Source organism: Populus trichocarpa, chromosome 1, assembly GCF_000002775.5.
Source record: "Populus trichocarpa isolate Nisqually-1 chromosome 1, P.trichocarpa_v4.1, whole genome shotgun sequence".
NCBI lineage: Eukaryota > Viridiplantae > Streptophyta > Magnoliopsida > Malpighiales > Salicaceae > Populus > Populus trichocarpa.
The window spans coordinates 33,047,710-33,062,323 of NC_037285.2; the positions used below are offsets into that span (position 1 = coordinate 33,047,710).

The following is a 14,614-nucleotide window of genomic DNA, read 5'->3' on the forward strand; positions in this document are numbered from 1 at the left end:
AAAGAAAAAAATAGTTTACTGTTCATGGATCCCATAATATTTTTGGGTCCGAAACGCAGGGGAAAGAGAAGCAAAAAAATGCTGCTTCTTACGCACTGTTCATGCTAATTAATTAGCATGAACAGTGTAGTCAGCTCCACTATTCCGGCCGGACCGGTTCCGGTTCAAAGTTCAAAATGCATTGAACCAGGTCCGACCCAGTAAAATAATTTTTTTTTAATTTTTTAATTGTGTTTTATTCGAAAAACTAGTGTTTAACATTATTCAATGACACTATATAAATTAGACAGAGATCGTTTGATGACATAACGTTTGTAGAATTTGATCACAATTCCAATTTTGTTCCTGATTATATTTTACCTGATGTTGTTGCACGCTTAAGAAACCAAAAAAACTGTAGTTCTTATCGGATGTATTTCATACGTGATGGAATTGTAGATAGTTTAATGGAACAATAAAAAATATTTTATATAAAGTATTATTTATTTCATAATGTAATAATAATAGTTAAATCTACAATATTTAAATTAAAAACAATCAATATTAATATCTATTTTTTAAAATTAATTTATAACTTCAATTTTAAAAGCATTATTAACCAAATACATTAAATTACTTTTTGTTTAATCTCAATTTCAATCAAAGTTTTAACCAAACATATATTTTTTCAAACCAACTTCAACTAAAAGTATATTTTATAAAACAATTTTTTTCAAACCACAACGCATAACTATGATCTTGAAAATGAATAGGGCTTGAACAAGAGTTCGGAGATATGTTTGATGTTTCCAAAGATGAACAGTCATATAACATTGGGTGAATGGGGAGGGCTTGGCTGTTTGAGGCAGCATAGTGATGGAGGCTGGCAGTCGGTCAGGGAAACAAGGCTGAATGAGCAAGAGATGGTGCAGCTAGCAAGGGATCAGCAGAAACAGTGAAACTGGAGAATTGCTGCCTTGAAAGGGGTTGCTCAACCATTGCTATGTAGCCACCAATTCAGGGACCTAAAGTCTAAAGAAATAGCAATGACATGGGTCACAGTAAAGCAAGTAGGTAGCTTATATTAGGGATTTGCAGAGAGAACCTTCGACAGCGTTTGTTTACGCTGCTGCTGCTGCGTTTCGCTTGAAACGCAGCTCCTGCATGTTTGGTTAAAAAAAAAACAGGATTTACTGTTCATGGGCCCCGCCTTTTCTTGCGTTTGCAACGCAGCAACGATCGAAGCAGCTTGGAGCTGCTTTTGTTGCAACTGTGTTACAACACAGTAAACAATGGCACGCCTTGCAGCAGAGGGATAATCAGCCCTTCTCCTTCCCCTTCTCCTTCCCCTTCTCCTTCTCCAAAGCAGCTTGGGGCTGTTTTTGTTGCAACTGTGTTATAACACAGTAACAATGGCGGGCCTTGCAGCAGAGAAACATCCAGCCCTTCCCCTTCTCCTTCTCCTTCTCCTTCGCCTTCTTCTCCTTCTTCTTCTTCTTCTTCTTCTTCTTCTTCTTCACCATGTCTCAACTGTTCTGCAACGTGAACAGTGGAGACTCCACTGTTCACGTTGAAGAACAGTGGAGCGCAGCTCCCTCACCACAACCCAGGGCTGCCGCCCCTTCTCCTTCTCCTTCTCCTTCTCCTCCTTCTCCTCCTCCTCCTCCTTCTTCTTCTTCTGCACCATGTCTCCACTGTTTTGCAACGTGAACAGTGGAGTCTCCACTGTTCACGTTGCAGAACAGTGGAGCGCGGCTCCCTCACCACCGCCCAGGGCCGCCGCCCCTTCCCCTTCCCCTTCTCCTTCTCCTTCTCCTTCTCCTTCTTCTTCTTGTTCTGCACTTCTCCATGTCTCCACTGTTAATGGGCCGAACCCGAACCTAAATACATCGAACCGGTCCGACCCAAATCTAAATGCATTGAACCAGATGTGACCCAGTAAAATAAAAAAAATCTAAATTTTTTTCTCAATATTGTGTTTTATTTGAAAAACTAATGTTTCACATGATTCAATGGCACTATATAATTACATTTGAAGGAGATCGTATGATGGCGTAGCATTTGCAGAATTTGATCGCAATCCCAATTTAATTCCTGATGATATTTTACCTTATGTTGTTGCACGCTCAGGAAACCATGAAAATTATAGTCCTTATTGAATAGATTTCATATATGATGAAATTGAACATAGTTTAATTTGACAATAAAAATACTTTATATAAAGTATTGTTTATTTCATGATGTAATAACAGTAATTAAATCGTTAATATTTTAATTAAAAATCATCAATATTAATATATGTCTTTTTTAATTATTTTATAACCTTAATTTGAAAAGCATTTTTTAACCAAACATATTAAACTACTTTTTCTTCACCCTCAATTTCAACCACAGTTTTAACCAAACACCTATTTTTTCAAACCAACCTCAACTAAAAGTACTTTTTTATAAAACAACTTTTTTCAAACCACAACCACAACCACAACCACAACCACAACCACAATACCAAACACACTCTAGTTCAATGAAGGCAAATTAAGGATATGAAGTCTGAACAGTCTAGGAAGGAAATACGAACAAATTTCTGATATCTAATGGTCTATTCTCAAAACAAGTCTTGACACATTCTGACAAAAAAACCATGATTGATGAATCCCAAGAAGTCAATGTTAAGGAGTAACCATTAAATTTGATGGACATTCTTGCATGATTGATGATGTTAAGGTGAGAAAATCTTTTTTGTTTTTGTTTTTCATCTGGGGTTAAGGTAGAGAATGTTTATCTTTGCTGGAATCATGATTTTACTCTGGAGAGGGTCTAAAGCCATGAAACTGAAGATTGCAGCAGGTCATGCCGAGGGTCATGATTCAAAACTGCCCTTATCTGTCTGTGATGGATACAACAGACGCAGGATATAATATATGATGATGAAGATATGCCAATCCTTCTGTTATTAAAAGCATAAAAATAAAGGGTAAGTTGCTGAGAATTGTGATAAAATTGGCATCTCGATTTAATATTTGTACATATTAAATATATTAAGTGAGTATATATAATAAAGTTCTAGGAACATAGAACTAACTAAATATGTTCTTGGAATTACATAATTTATATAGTTACCTTGTTTTCAACATGGCAACCCATTAACTATGTCATTTTTCCTATTATATTTTTTAAATTATGCTACCTTGTCATTTTTTCTGGCTATATGAATTAAAAAAATTGGTTTGAAGGGAAAATATGATCAACTTGCGAGCTAGTTTGAGACCATAAAGTCTATTTTGTTGCTGCCTCAAGTTGTCTTTCTTAATGCAAATCTCGCTAGGAGATTGTCATATGAGACTATTTTTTTTTTATCTAGTTTCTTGGTTCTTTTAGTTTGTTTTTGTATTTTGCCCCTGTTCTTTATCAATCCTTTTGGGCTGTTTGTTGCTGCAGTGTATTACTTTGTTTTATGTGTATTTATTATATTTTTTTCTTCAAAATTAGGGTGTATTAGTATCTGGGAGTTGCTTAAACTTTTTCTTTTGTTGTTGTTTGATTGTTTCCCATTGAGGTAAGCTATTTTGCAGGTTTGTTTATTGGTCTTTCCCTCTTTTGTGCTTTGTATGCATCTTTTTCTCCCAGGGATGTTCATCATTTTTCATCCACATTGTTGCTTTGGTTATTATCTGGCCTTTTCTTTTTCGCTTTGTTCGTCCATATTGTGTGCTTTTATGCTGACTCACGATTGTTTATTGATTTCTCATCCTGTGTCTCTTCAGAGGATGGAAACTGTTATTGGATTTTTCTGGTTGCCATCTTTGTTATTTTTTAAGGTAGATGCTATTTTATTCATGTTGTTGTTTACAGTTCAAGTTCTGAAAAGTATTGTGTGATTTCCTCTTTGTTTTGATGTTGGTTAGAAGGAAAAGATATAGATGTTGTGAATTTGGTTATGTTTAGTAGCATGTTTCATTGTGCAAAGACATTGTTAGGATTGTCTTTGAAGCTGTTGTCTATGATGTCTTTGGGTGTCTGTATTTTGGTTCAAGCTGCATATATCGTCTTTAGGCATTTTCTAGGATTAGTTTGGTTTCTGATGCTGCTGAGCTTTTTTTTCTAAGCAATGTTGTCATGTACCAATAAGTCTGCAGACCTTAAAGATGATGACATATGGAAGCAAACTTGATCTGGAACTGATAAGGGGCTGCTTCGAGTGTCATGTTCTTTACTTTAGAAGTTTGCCCCCTTTTAGTTTGTGTTTTCTTGCGTTGGATATTAATGTACTGATGGGTGGTTGAGGAGAGTACACTTATGGCTTTAAGAGTGTAATAGCTCCTTCACGCTATTTTGCACTAAGTTTTTCTCCTATTGTGTTTCTTTTGTAGCTTGCTTTGTTTAGTTCTTTCTTCTTCTTTTGCATTGTGCTATGCGTGTAATGGATCCTTCATGTTATTTTGCTCTTTTACTTCTCTTTTTTGACATGCCTGCAGTGTTGGTGTGGTTATAATTAATGCCTTAGGCTATTGTTTCTGTCCAATTTTTTCTTTTTAGGTTCTCTTTTTTTTTCTGGTTTAACCTCCCGTTGCTATGCGTGTAATGGATCATTTGCTTATGTTCTGTCTTCAACTCCTCTGTTGCTCAAACTTTCGGACCCTTGGTTGCTGCTTTTTATGCTCCTCTTTCTGCTTTATTTGTTTGTTCTTTCCACTCATTATTTTTTCTTTGTTTGTTTTTCCTTTTTATCTTTTTCTGCTTGACTTGATGTGTTTGCTTTTCAACATTTCTATTCTTATCGTGTTATTGTCTATGCTGTGCTTTCAGTGGGAGACAAAGTACAAAAAGTTACTGCAGGTTACGTTGCTTGGAGATGGGTTCGTTGCTTCAACATTAGTTAGTTGCCTTCTCAACTCTTTACTCAGCTTTGTCAGTCCTTTGGGTTGCATTATAGCACTTCCAACATGTCCCATTCCTTTTCTTTTTAGGTTGACTGATCTTCTTCTTTCCTTTTTATCTCCAGGTTTACTGGTACGTACAACCACCAAGTGTCTCGGTTGCATCTGACCTGTGCTCGAGATTACTGCCAGAATAAATTGAACTTTCTTGATATGCAGGTAATCCTTATTTTGTTGTTGCAGCTCTTACGTTGTTTTACATTCCTCTGTTTGCTCTTTTTATTTCCCTTTTTACCGCGATGCTCATTGCTGGACTAGCCATCTTCGTGGACTTGATGTGATGTTCATTTCGGGCATTTATTTTACATTTGTTGTGGCATTCATGACATGTTTTAGTTCTCATATAATTTTAGTCATGTGCTTTCAACATGTCGATTAGATTTTCTTCCATGCCTGTTGCTCATTTTTCATTTTCGCTCCTGTTGTTTTGCTTGTTGCACACCACTCTGTACGTATTATTTTACTTGTGCTAACCTTATTTTTTCTTCAGCAATTGTTGATGGCCTCCACTATGAAATCAGGGGTTTTTACACCTATGAGAACATATCATCAAATATGGTGATTGCCAATGATGTTGAACTTAAGTCAACCGTTAAGACCAATCAAATAGATCCTCTTACCACCGTTGTGCCAAGATACTACTTCAAGTTTACTGACTTTTCACATGTTCTCTCCCCAGGAAAAGGTTCACAGATTTCTACAGGTTTGCACAAACCCTTGCATTTTTTGCCAAGCTTATGCACTTCCCTTTTTTACAATTAAATATCCATGCAATATTAACATTTGTAATCCATGTTTTCATCAAGATGTTCTGGGAAGGATCAAAGCTACTCAACCGCTTGAACAAGTTTTGGTTTGAGGGAAAACAATGGAGAACAAGAGGGAGTTTATACTTTATAACACAAGGTTGAGTCCATAACTTCACCCAATGTTTTCTAAGCTTTGCTCCTTCTAAACTAAGCTCTCTTGGCTTCTTTTAAAAGGGGTGATGAGATGCACATGACTCTGTGGGGCGACAACACAAGGAATTTTGATGAAGCCACTCTTCAAACACTCCAATCCCCCATCACATTAATTGCTTTCGCTGGTTTTTGTGTCACCGAGTACCAAGGTCAGATTTCAAGTTCATAACCTGATATTATCTTATAATATAGATGTTCATATTATATTAGCTTTCTATTCCTAAATGTTCAACCAATATTTTTAAAGTCATGTTTTATCTTGGAAAATGACTTTACATCACTGCACTTTATATTTTCACCTGTTGTTTTGTTTACATTCAGGCAGGCAAAACCTTAATGGATCAACTGCTTCTATTTGGTACTTTAATCCAGACACTCATGAAGCATTGGCTTATTACCATTAGTACGTTCCTTCATCCTTCATCAATCTATTTGCATTCAAAGCATACTTATTCAACTTTCTTCATTTGCCAAACCAACTTAACATGGAAACTTTCTAATCAGCTTTGGTAAGCTACCTGTTAAGGTTTACCAACTACCCTCATCATCCAATGTTGTTTTATCACTTGTAAAACATATGAATGAGAACAAGAAAACAATCAAGGAGATTCTTTGCATGAACCCATATGAACACAAGGTTAACTTTCTTTCTTTGAGCTTTAATCTCTTTGGACATGACACCAAACTTGTAACATTATTCACCATGCTTCATATCACTGTACTTCACTCATGCTTTTTTTCCAAACAACACACGTTTAAAGTGGCTCGACCTGTCTCTTACAGGATATGAGGTCCACATGCCCCACATCTATAGCAGACTATGATATTTTCAATGGATGGTGGTATCCGAGTTGTCCTTGCTGCAACAAAAAGCTTGGTGGCACCAAGACAAATCCAGTATGCATGGATCATGATGCCATAACATCGTTACCGATGCCATGGTAAGTTGCATATAAATAGAATATGCCGCCACTCTTGCAAAGAATTACATTTGTTTATCTACCGAAACGCTTCAAACATATGCTCATCTACTGGTTCTTAAACTTCTATAAAATCTTGGCAGGTTTTGATTTGACTGTGTTGCCGCTGACGAGGAAGATGTTACTAACTCTCTTATAGTTGGTTGGTTATCGCACATCATTATGTTTACTGTAGAGAATTTAATGACCCCATGATTATTGCACCTCCGATGGCAAGTAAGCTCAACAAGGCATATATTTTTCAGCTGTGGTTTGGGGCTTTCAGATCAACAACCAATCGCTGCGAGATTATTGTGCTAAATTACATTAACATTAACATCGTACTGCTAACTTTTTTGGCAGATCACGTTGTTTTAAAGCTATTTGATTTTAAGGACCTAGCAACCTTAAATATTTATATTTTAATACTGTCAATATTAGCATTTTTCTTTTTTACAAAAGCAGAAAAATGAATTTTCCTCTCATAATTTCTTTGTTTTCATCATGTATTGTCCTTTCACCTATCTTTTCTTCCCTTTAACACCTTTACATTATGATTACATTTACATTCTCATTAGATTAATTTACCAACAACATCATTTAGACAACTTATTATGCATCAAATTTTTCATTTCCATCAAATTTGAGGTGATGACATTTTGCCATTGTCAATGTAGCAGATCTGCGTTCATTTAATGCAGTTTTCATGCTGCAGATGCTATGTTGCCAACACAAACATGATGGTTTTCTATGCATATCTTGGACCGTTTCCGTGATGCAAGATAATCGATTCCATACCACCATGTGTATGATAATTATAGCCAGCAGGCACTAATCACTATGTGTTCAAGCTACTGCTCAATCGATGACAGCTCTATCATCACTTTTGCTAAAGAAGCTGAGAGTTCCTTTCTTTACTTGCATATGCTTTTGTTTAGACCTTTTGTGTTTGACTTTATCATTTTCGCCCTTTTTTTAGTGCAGGGACACACAATCATGTTGTTAATATTTCCTTTCTAATTGTCAAAGTGGCTGCAACATGCACTAATGATCTTCCACCTGTCTTTTGCCTTGCAATTTCAACTTCTAGATCTGTCATGTTCTTACAAGAATCGTTTCACGTTGTTATTCCTTTCTAATTGTCAAAGTGGCTGCAACATGCACTAATGATCTTCCATCTGTCTTTTGCCTTGAAATTTCAACTTCTAGATCTGTCATGTTCTTACAAGAATCGTTTCATGTTGTTATCCTTAGAAAAATGCCCACCTAGTCTAATCTAAAATAAAACTTTTTTTGTTAAAATCAAATGTAAAAAAACAACTTAAATCAATTCGCAAAAGTCATGGCAAACACAACCCAATAAAGCTTATAGACAAAGTTAAGTCTAGGAAAAGCGTTTCTATGTAAAAGGGATACGCACTGATGATATCAAGGGATCGCCATTTATCATGCCTGGACATTTTATCTGTCATTACTAAAGTTAAGGGGACACAAAATAAACAAGAAACTATCAGAAAGCTCTGAATCTAACTCTCACATTCTTGATAACAGTGAACTTGCTGCTATACAAAATCTTTAATGCAATTAGGATTTCAATGGCAGGGAGGGAGCACTTTCAATTGCAAAGGAATATGATCCATGAAACATGATGGGTTGAATCAACTATACAACAAAACACAAACACAACACAAGTATAGGTTAACGGTGAAGAAAGATGGCACATTACACGCATATCTTTCCTCAAATGTTGAATTAACCACATTTTGCTTGCCATGCCTACTTGAGTTTTATGAGCAAATAATGGTGGATAAAATTAAAAGAAACCAAAAAGGGCAGTAGAATTAATGTAATGTTTTTTTTTTTTAATGTAGGTGTTTGGGCCAACTTGTGCATACCTCGATTAATTTTACGGGCCCTGAAATTAATGATCAGGTAAACCTCTAATAGCCATAAAATTTATAAAACTCAAACCGATAATTTTTAAAAAACAAATTTAAAACCTAACCCTAAACCCCTCAAATTTTTTTTGATTAATGTAATGTTTCTGTTTGTTGCTTTAGACTTGTAGTCACTGTTGATTGAAACAGATGATTTTAACCTTATCGACAAAACATAAATGACCTTGGAAGTTGGAAGTGGGGGTAAAGTAATCTTTTTGTTGTTTTGTGCACATTAAAATAACTTATATAATCTTACAGGAAAAAATTAGTAAGATGGCGGGCAGGGGTACTTTTTATTTTTGTTTTTATTTATTTAATTGCATAGTAAAATTATCGCAATATCCTTGAATTAAATTTGTTTTTGCCCTGGGTCAAAGGGTTTTTATGTATTTTCTATTTATTTTTCATTATAAAATATGATAAAGGGAAATTTAATATTTTACCATAAATAAAATAATAATTAATTCTAAAAAGTAGTTGCGCATGAATGCTCCTAGATATTTTTTCAATGCCTATGACATCATCCGACAACCAAAATCCAGCTTTCACGATATCATTTTATTCCTTACGATATTGTCTCCATTAACTAGTGGTGCATGTACAAAAAAAAAAAATATCAGGTTTTGTTCCGGTGGACATTTTTTTTATTCCTTTCTCTTCCTTTGTTTTATAGCCTTCCCTGTACATTTTCAAAACATCCTTTTAATTTTTTTTTCTTTTAGATTTGATTATTATTTTTTTATTGTTATTTTTTAATTTTAAATAACCTATTGAATTGTATTGGAGTTTTCTTTCAATTTAAGATCATTTGAATTTTTATACCTTTTAGATTTAGTCCTTATTATTTTAATTATTAAATTTTTTAATCATTCTCTTAATTAAATTATTTTTTAATTACATCCTTTAATATTTTATATCTTTCTCTTAATTGAATTATTTCTTCAATTGCATCCCTCGATATCTTAGTTCATTTTATTTTATGTTAAATTTAGTTTTTATTCTTTTGATTACTATTTGTTTTGTTTATATTTTTTTTATTGGAACTTTTTTTTTTCAATTTCATCCCTCATCATTTTATTTATCGGGATTTTGTTAACTTTTCGGGTCACGAGTTTGAAAGATTGGACCGAGTTTGCTTAGATCTTTTTTTTTCATATCCTTTTTTATGATTGATTTTTTCCAATTCCATCATTCTATGAGATTGTCTCGACTTCATGTACAAGATCACAAGTTTTGCGTGTTAACCCAACTTGACCTGGCCTAATTTTTATTTTTTGTTGTTGTTGATACCTATTTTTATCATATTATCGAATTAATCGAGGTTTAACCTGACTTTCAGATTTCACTTGCTTATTTAAAAGTGCTACTATTGGCTAAATATTTTTTTACATGATAAAAAGAATTTGGTACAGCCCATAGCTTTACATACAAAAAATACTAAAAAAGCTCAGTGTTTTCTTGTAACCCCTCTCACAATTAACTGTGGATTCACACAATGAATTTACCAAATTGTCCTTGGAAGAGAGAAACACAAAGGCTGGCTTTAGGGGTGTTTTTAGACTTTTACACGGGATATATTTGGTATTGTAGAATTGATGAGGGGCATATGTGCCTTTATCTCTTTTGATTGCACAATGTAAAATCCTAAAAACCATTGGAAGCAGACTTTCAGTTTGCTTTGGGAGAGGGGTTTTTCGGTGTTTTTTTTTTAGCACAGCGAGATTATTAAAATATCCTTGGATTTTAAAACAAATGCTTTTGACTTTAGAGGTACTGGCGTCTTTCGCACTTCAATTGTTTTGTAAATTTCGTGTGGGGTTAGGGGTGTTTTGGTATTTATATAAAAAAAGTTGTTGGCGTGTGATAAGAACGTGTCAACGTGTGGAGGTTGTCCACGCTATTTGGGCGGCACGTGACACCTTCGATATCCAAAAATACCCAACTGTCATCTCAGGCGAAGCGTCTTCTTGACCTATGTGTGTTGTTATAAGTGTCGCCGTTAAGGGACAACTAGATTTCTTTTTCTTCACCTTGTTTTCTCTCTCCTTTACCCACCCAAAGTTAAAAAATTTCCTAACATTTTGTGTTATTTCAATTGCGGTTCTTATATTATTTTATTGTTTTGTATTTGCTTTAAATTCTTTTTATGATTTGTTTTTAATTTTATCCTTTATCATTTTATTTTATTTTTATTTTTATGTTAGATTTGGTTCTCTTTCTTTTAATTGATATTTATTTTGCTTTTCATCCTTCTTCTAATTGATTTTCTTTTCAATTTCATACATAATTTTTTTTTAATTTGATCTCCATTCTTTTAATTATAATTTCTTCTGGTTTCATTTATATTCTTGATTGATTTTTTTTTTCAGATTCATCCCTCATTGTTTGATTTTATTTGATTTTAATGCCAAGTTCGATCCTCATTTTTTCAATCCTGGTTTTTAAACCCAATTCAGGGGTTGACCTCGGGCAAGTTCTAGGTCACAGATATAGTGAGTTGATCAAGGTTACCTAGATCAACTTAGCCTAAATTTTTTTTTCAAGTTTTAAAAAAAATTACAAAGAAGTTGCATCCTCATTTTCTTAATTATGGTTCTTAAACCCGGCTCTGAGGTCGACTTTGGGCAAGTTCGGGGTTACAGGTCGAGTGAGTGGCCAGTGTTACCTGGGCAACAAATTTTTTATTTTAAAAATATCTAAAAATGATATTATTTTGGTCAAAAGTTTACAAAAAAAAATTCAATGGGTTTTAAGACAAGTTTTTTTAAAAATTAAAAAGAATTTAACGAACAAAATTTGGTCCTCATTTTTTTTTTATCATGGTTTTTAGACTTAGCTCGGGGGTTGACCCGAAGCAACTCTTGGGTCACAAGTCGAGTAAGTTAACTAGGGTTGTCTGGATCGACTGATTTTTTTTATTATGCAAGAATGTCAAAATTATATATATTTTTTATAAATATTTAACAAATAAAATCAACGAGTTTTGAAAAAATTTAACAAAAAAATTTAGTCCATTTCTTTGATCGTGATTTTTAATTAATTTTTTTTCTTGGTTTCATCTATTGGTATTTAGTTTATTGAAAATTTTACTTCATAATTTTTTCAGGTTTGCCTTCTATAATGTGGTGTCGGCCTCATAACCGGGGTTATGAGTTTAGAAAGTTAGTTTTAGTGGACTTTTATTTTTTAGCATATTTTTTTTAAATTTAATTTTTCAATATTTGGTTTGTTACAAATTAGCTTTTGTTATTTTTTCTATTTTTTTTAGAGTTATCCCAATCTCATATCTCGAGTCGCGGATTTGATGGATTAACTCAGATATTTTTTTGTTATCACTTTTTTCTTGATATCCTAGATATCAATTTTTATTAATTCAATTTATTTATTCTTATTTTTTAAAAAAATATTATAAGATTAGCTGAGATTATTACACCAATCAACTTAATAATCAGCTCGGCCCACAAAATATCAGTGCCATCTAGTCTACACTATACCTCATCCACAAGAGCTTCTGAATATTACATATGGCAAAAATACATAAATTATAGACAACTCTCACCTGGGACACATGAAGCCTATAAACTGCTATGCAGATGCACTATGCACTATGCACTATGCACTATGCAAGGAAGGAAAGAGAAAAAAGGTTAAAAAAAAAAACTACAAAGCAGCAGGGCATCATATAGTGATTGCTTTCTCAAATCAAAGTTTTCTTAGAGTATTTATGGTGTCAGTACCTAGAAAATGTAGTGCAAGATCATAGGTGCTGATACTAAGGAAGTTTGGAATGGTAGAGAATAGCATGATGGCATCTACATTAGGGTATCCTATTTCCACTTCAGTAAGTCAATCACGGCAAAACTTGCATCTAAGCATAGAACTTCATCTAAATAAGAAGTTGTCGGGTGGGGTCTCCTCATAGCCTGAGTGTTTGGGCAGAAGAACATGGTGAGATTGCAGCGGATGTAAGATTGACAAGCCCTGAAGTTTGAAATCAGTTTTTCATCTCGTCTACTGATGCAGTACTTCTCAACACATCATCTTCCTATGGGAATCCTTGAATCTTGGCAAACCTCAACCTTTCATTCCTTAGTTTCTCACAATCCATCTAGCAAGATATTGAGGTAGAAATATAGAAATTGCATTTACTTTGCCTCTATAAACATATCTGGGAAAAAGAAAAGAAGGGTCTTGTTTATGATCATTTCCAATATTAAGCTTTTGCTTCACAACCTTTCATTTCTTTAAACTAAAAGGGTAAACCAGTGACTAGTTAATGAAAAGAAAGATAACCTCAAATCTTCCATAGAAGAATGCTGAGATTTCCAAAGGCATGACATCCTCAACTCCCCAAAATAAGCATCAACTAAATAATGTATAAAAAGACACCCCAGATCTCCCAAAAACTAGGCTAAGAATTTCATTAATATAGCAGATCAAAACATGATTCTCTTGAATTTACATATACAACCAAGAAAATCCCAAAGGGATACAAAATCAAGAAATGCAGTAGCTGATTACCAATTCCACAAGATCATGTCAATTACACTATTTTCTTCTAATTGTTAATGTCCTTGACGCTTCTTGCACACCTTGTAATGACCTCACAGCCTCTGTTATAAGGATGAGCCTGTCTAGCATTGCAGTCATAGTATGATGCTCCTGGTTTATCACAGGGAACCAAGTCCCTCCTCAGTGTCTCATAACTTATGTACTTCTTGTGCATCAGCAACACTCTCCTGCTGATCTCTGACTCCATTTCTGACTCTTCAAAGCACTCTCCAATTTTCTCTGAGCAACCCTTACTGACAATGGCATCAATCTCACTGGTTTTCAGTGAATTGAGGCCTGAAACTGAATCAGCATTGCAAATTGTGAAAAGGGTGAGGAGGAAAAGCAGTGAAAGGTAGAGTAGTGTGGGAGTATGAGGGAAAAGCTGGTGTTCGGACATTTCTTTTTGGTTTTCTTGAATTGGTTGGAGTTAATGTTTTCTTCTGGGTTAAATTTTCCTGTGGAGGCGTGTGAAAGTGAGATTTCATGTGGATGGAAGGGTCATTACGTGGGACAAGACATTCAAATAGTTCCCTTCACATGTGTTGAGCAATGTTGATTTGGCTTCCACTTGCATATTTGTGTCAGTTTATCCTGCACAGGAGATCATAATCACTGACCACTTGACAATTAAAGTCCATTGTTGTTGTGATAGCTCAAAAGGGATTGTTTGGAATTGTAATTTTATTTTTCCTTACATCTAGAGTATGTTTAATATTATAATAATTTTTTTATTGTGTTATGAGAAAAATAAGTTTTACAAAATTATTTTTAGTTGTGATTAATTTAATTAAAATATGTATTTGATTAAAATTATAGTTGAAGTTGTTGTCCATAAAAACAATGTTTAATATGTTTAGTTAAAAATAAAGTTAAAATTGATGTTGATAATAAAATGAACAAAAAAAACATGTAGTAATTTTTTATTTTGCAATTATATTTATGTGCATTTGATTATTAATGCATTGTAAAAATAGTCATGTGAATTACAATGCTGGTTTTATTGTTTCATTAAATTTACTATAATTTCATCATGAATATAATCCATACACGAAGAATTATATATTTCATTGTGATGTACTTGTTACTTAACTACAAAAATAAGAGCAATTAAATTCATCCATATGTTTTATTCTACTTTATCATTCAATAAATTAATATGAGTATGAATATCGATATAATTTCTTAAAAGACAATGATTATCAAAGAGCAAATCTATACATTTCTTGTTCACGAATCAATAACCTCAAAGCTAAAAAAACAAAACCCATAAATTTTTTAAGCTA

General features: G+C 33.7%; 1 protein-coding gene and 1 long non-coding RNA gene across 2 annotated transcripts; one reads left to right on the plus strand and one right to left on the minus strand.

Moving 5' to 3' along the window:
* Nucleotides 1–4,912: 4,912 nt before the first annotated feature.
* On the plus strand, nt 4,913–7,900 carry LOC112326485 (uncharacterized). The gene is made up of 7 exons (XR_002980077.2): nt 4,913–5,075; nt 5,407–5,619; nt 5,723–5,822; nt 5,900–6,027; nt 6,200–6,281; nt 6,662–6,819; nt 6,942–7,900. It is a non-coding gene; the product is annotated as an uncharacterized LOC112326485 (long non-coding RNA).
* A 5,274-nt stretch (nt 7,901–13,174) lies between these two features.
* On the minus strand, nt 13,175–13,884 carry LOC7495836 (protein RALF-like 24). The gene has a single exon (XM_002298641.4). It carries the CDS (start codon nt 13,726–13,728, stop codon nt 13,336–13,338), a length of 393 nt encoding a protein of 130 aa, XP_002298677.2. The 5' UTR covers nt 13,729–13,884; the 3' UTR covers nt 13,175–13,335.
* Between the last annotated feature and the right edge of the window lie 730 nt (nt 13,885–14,614).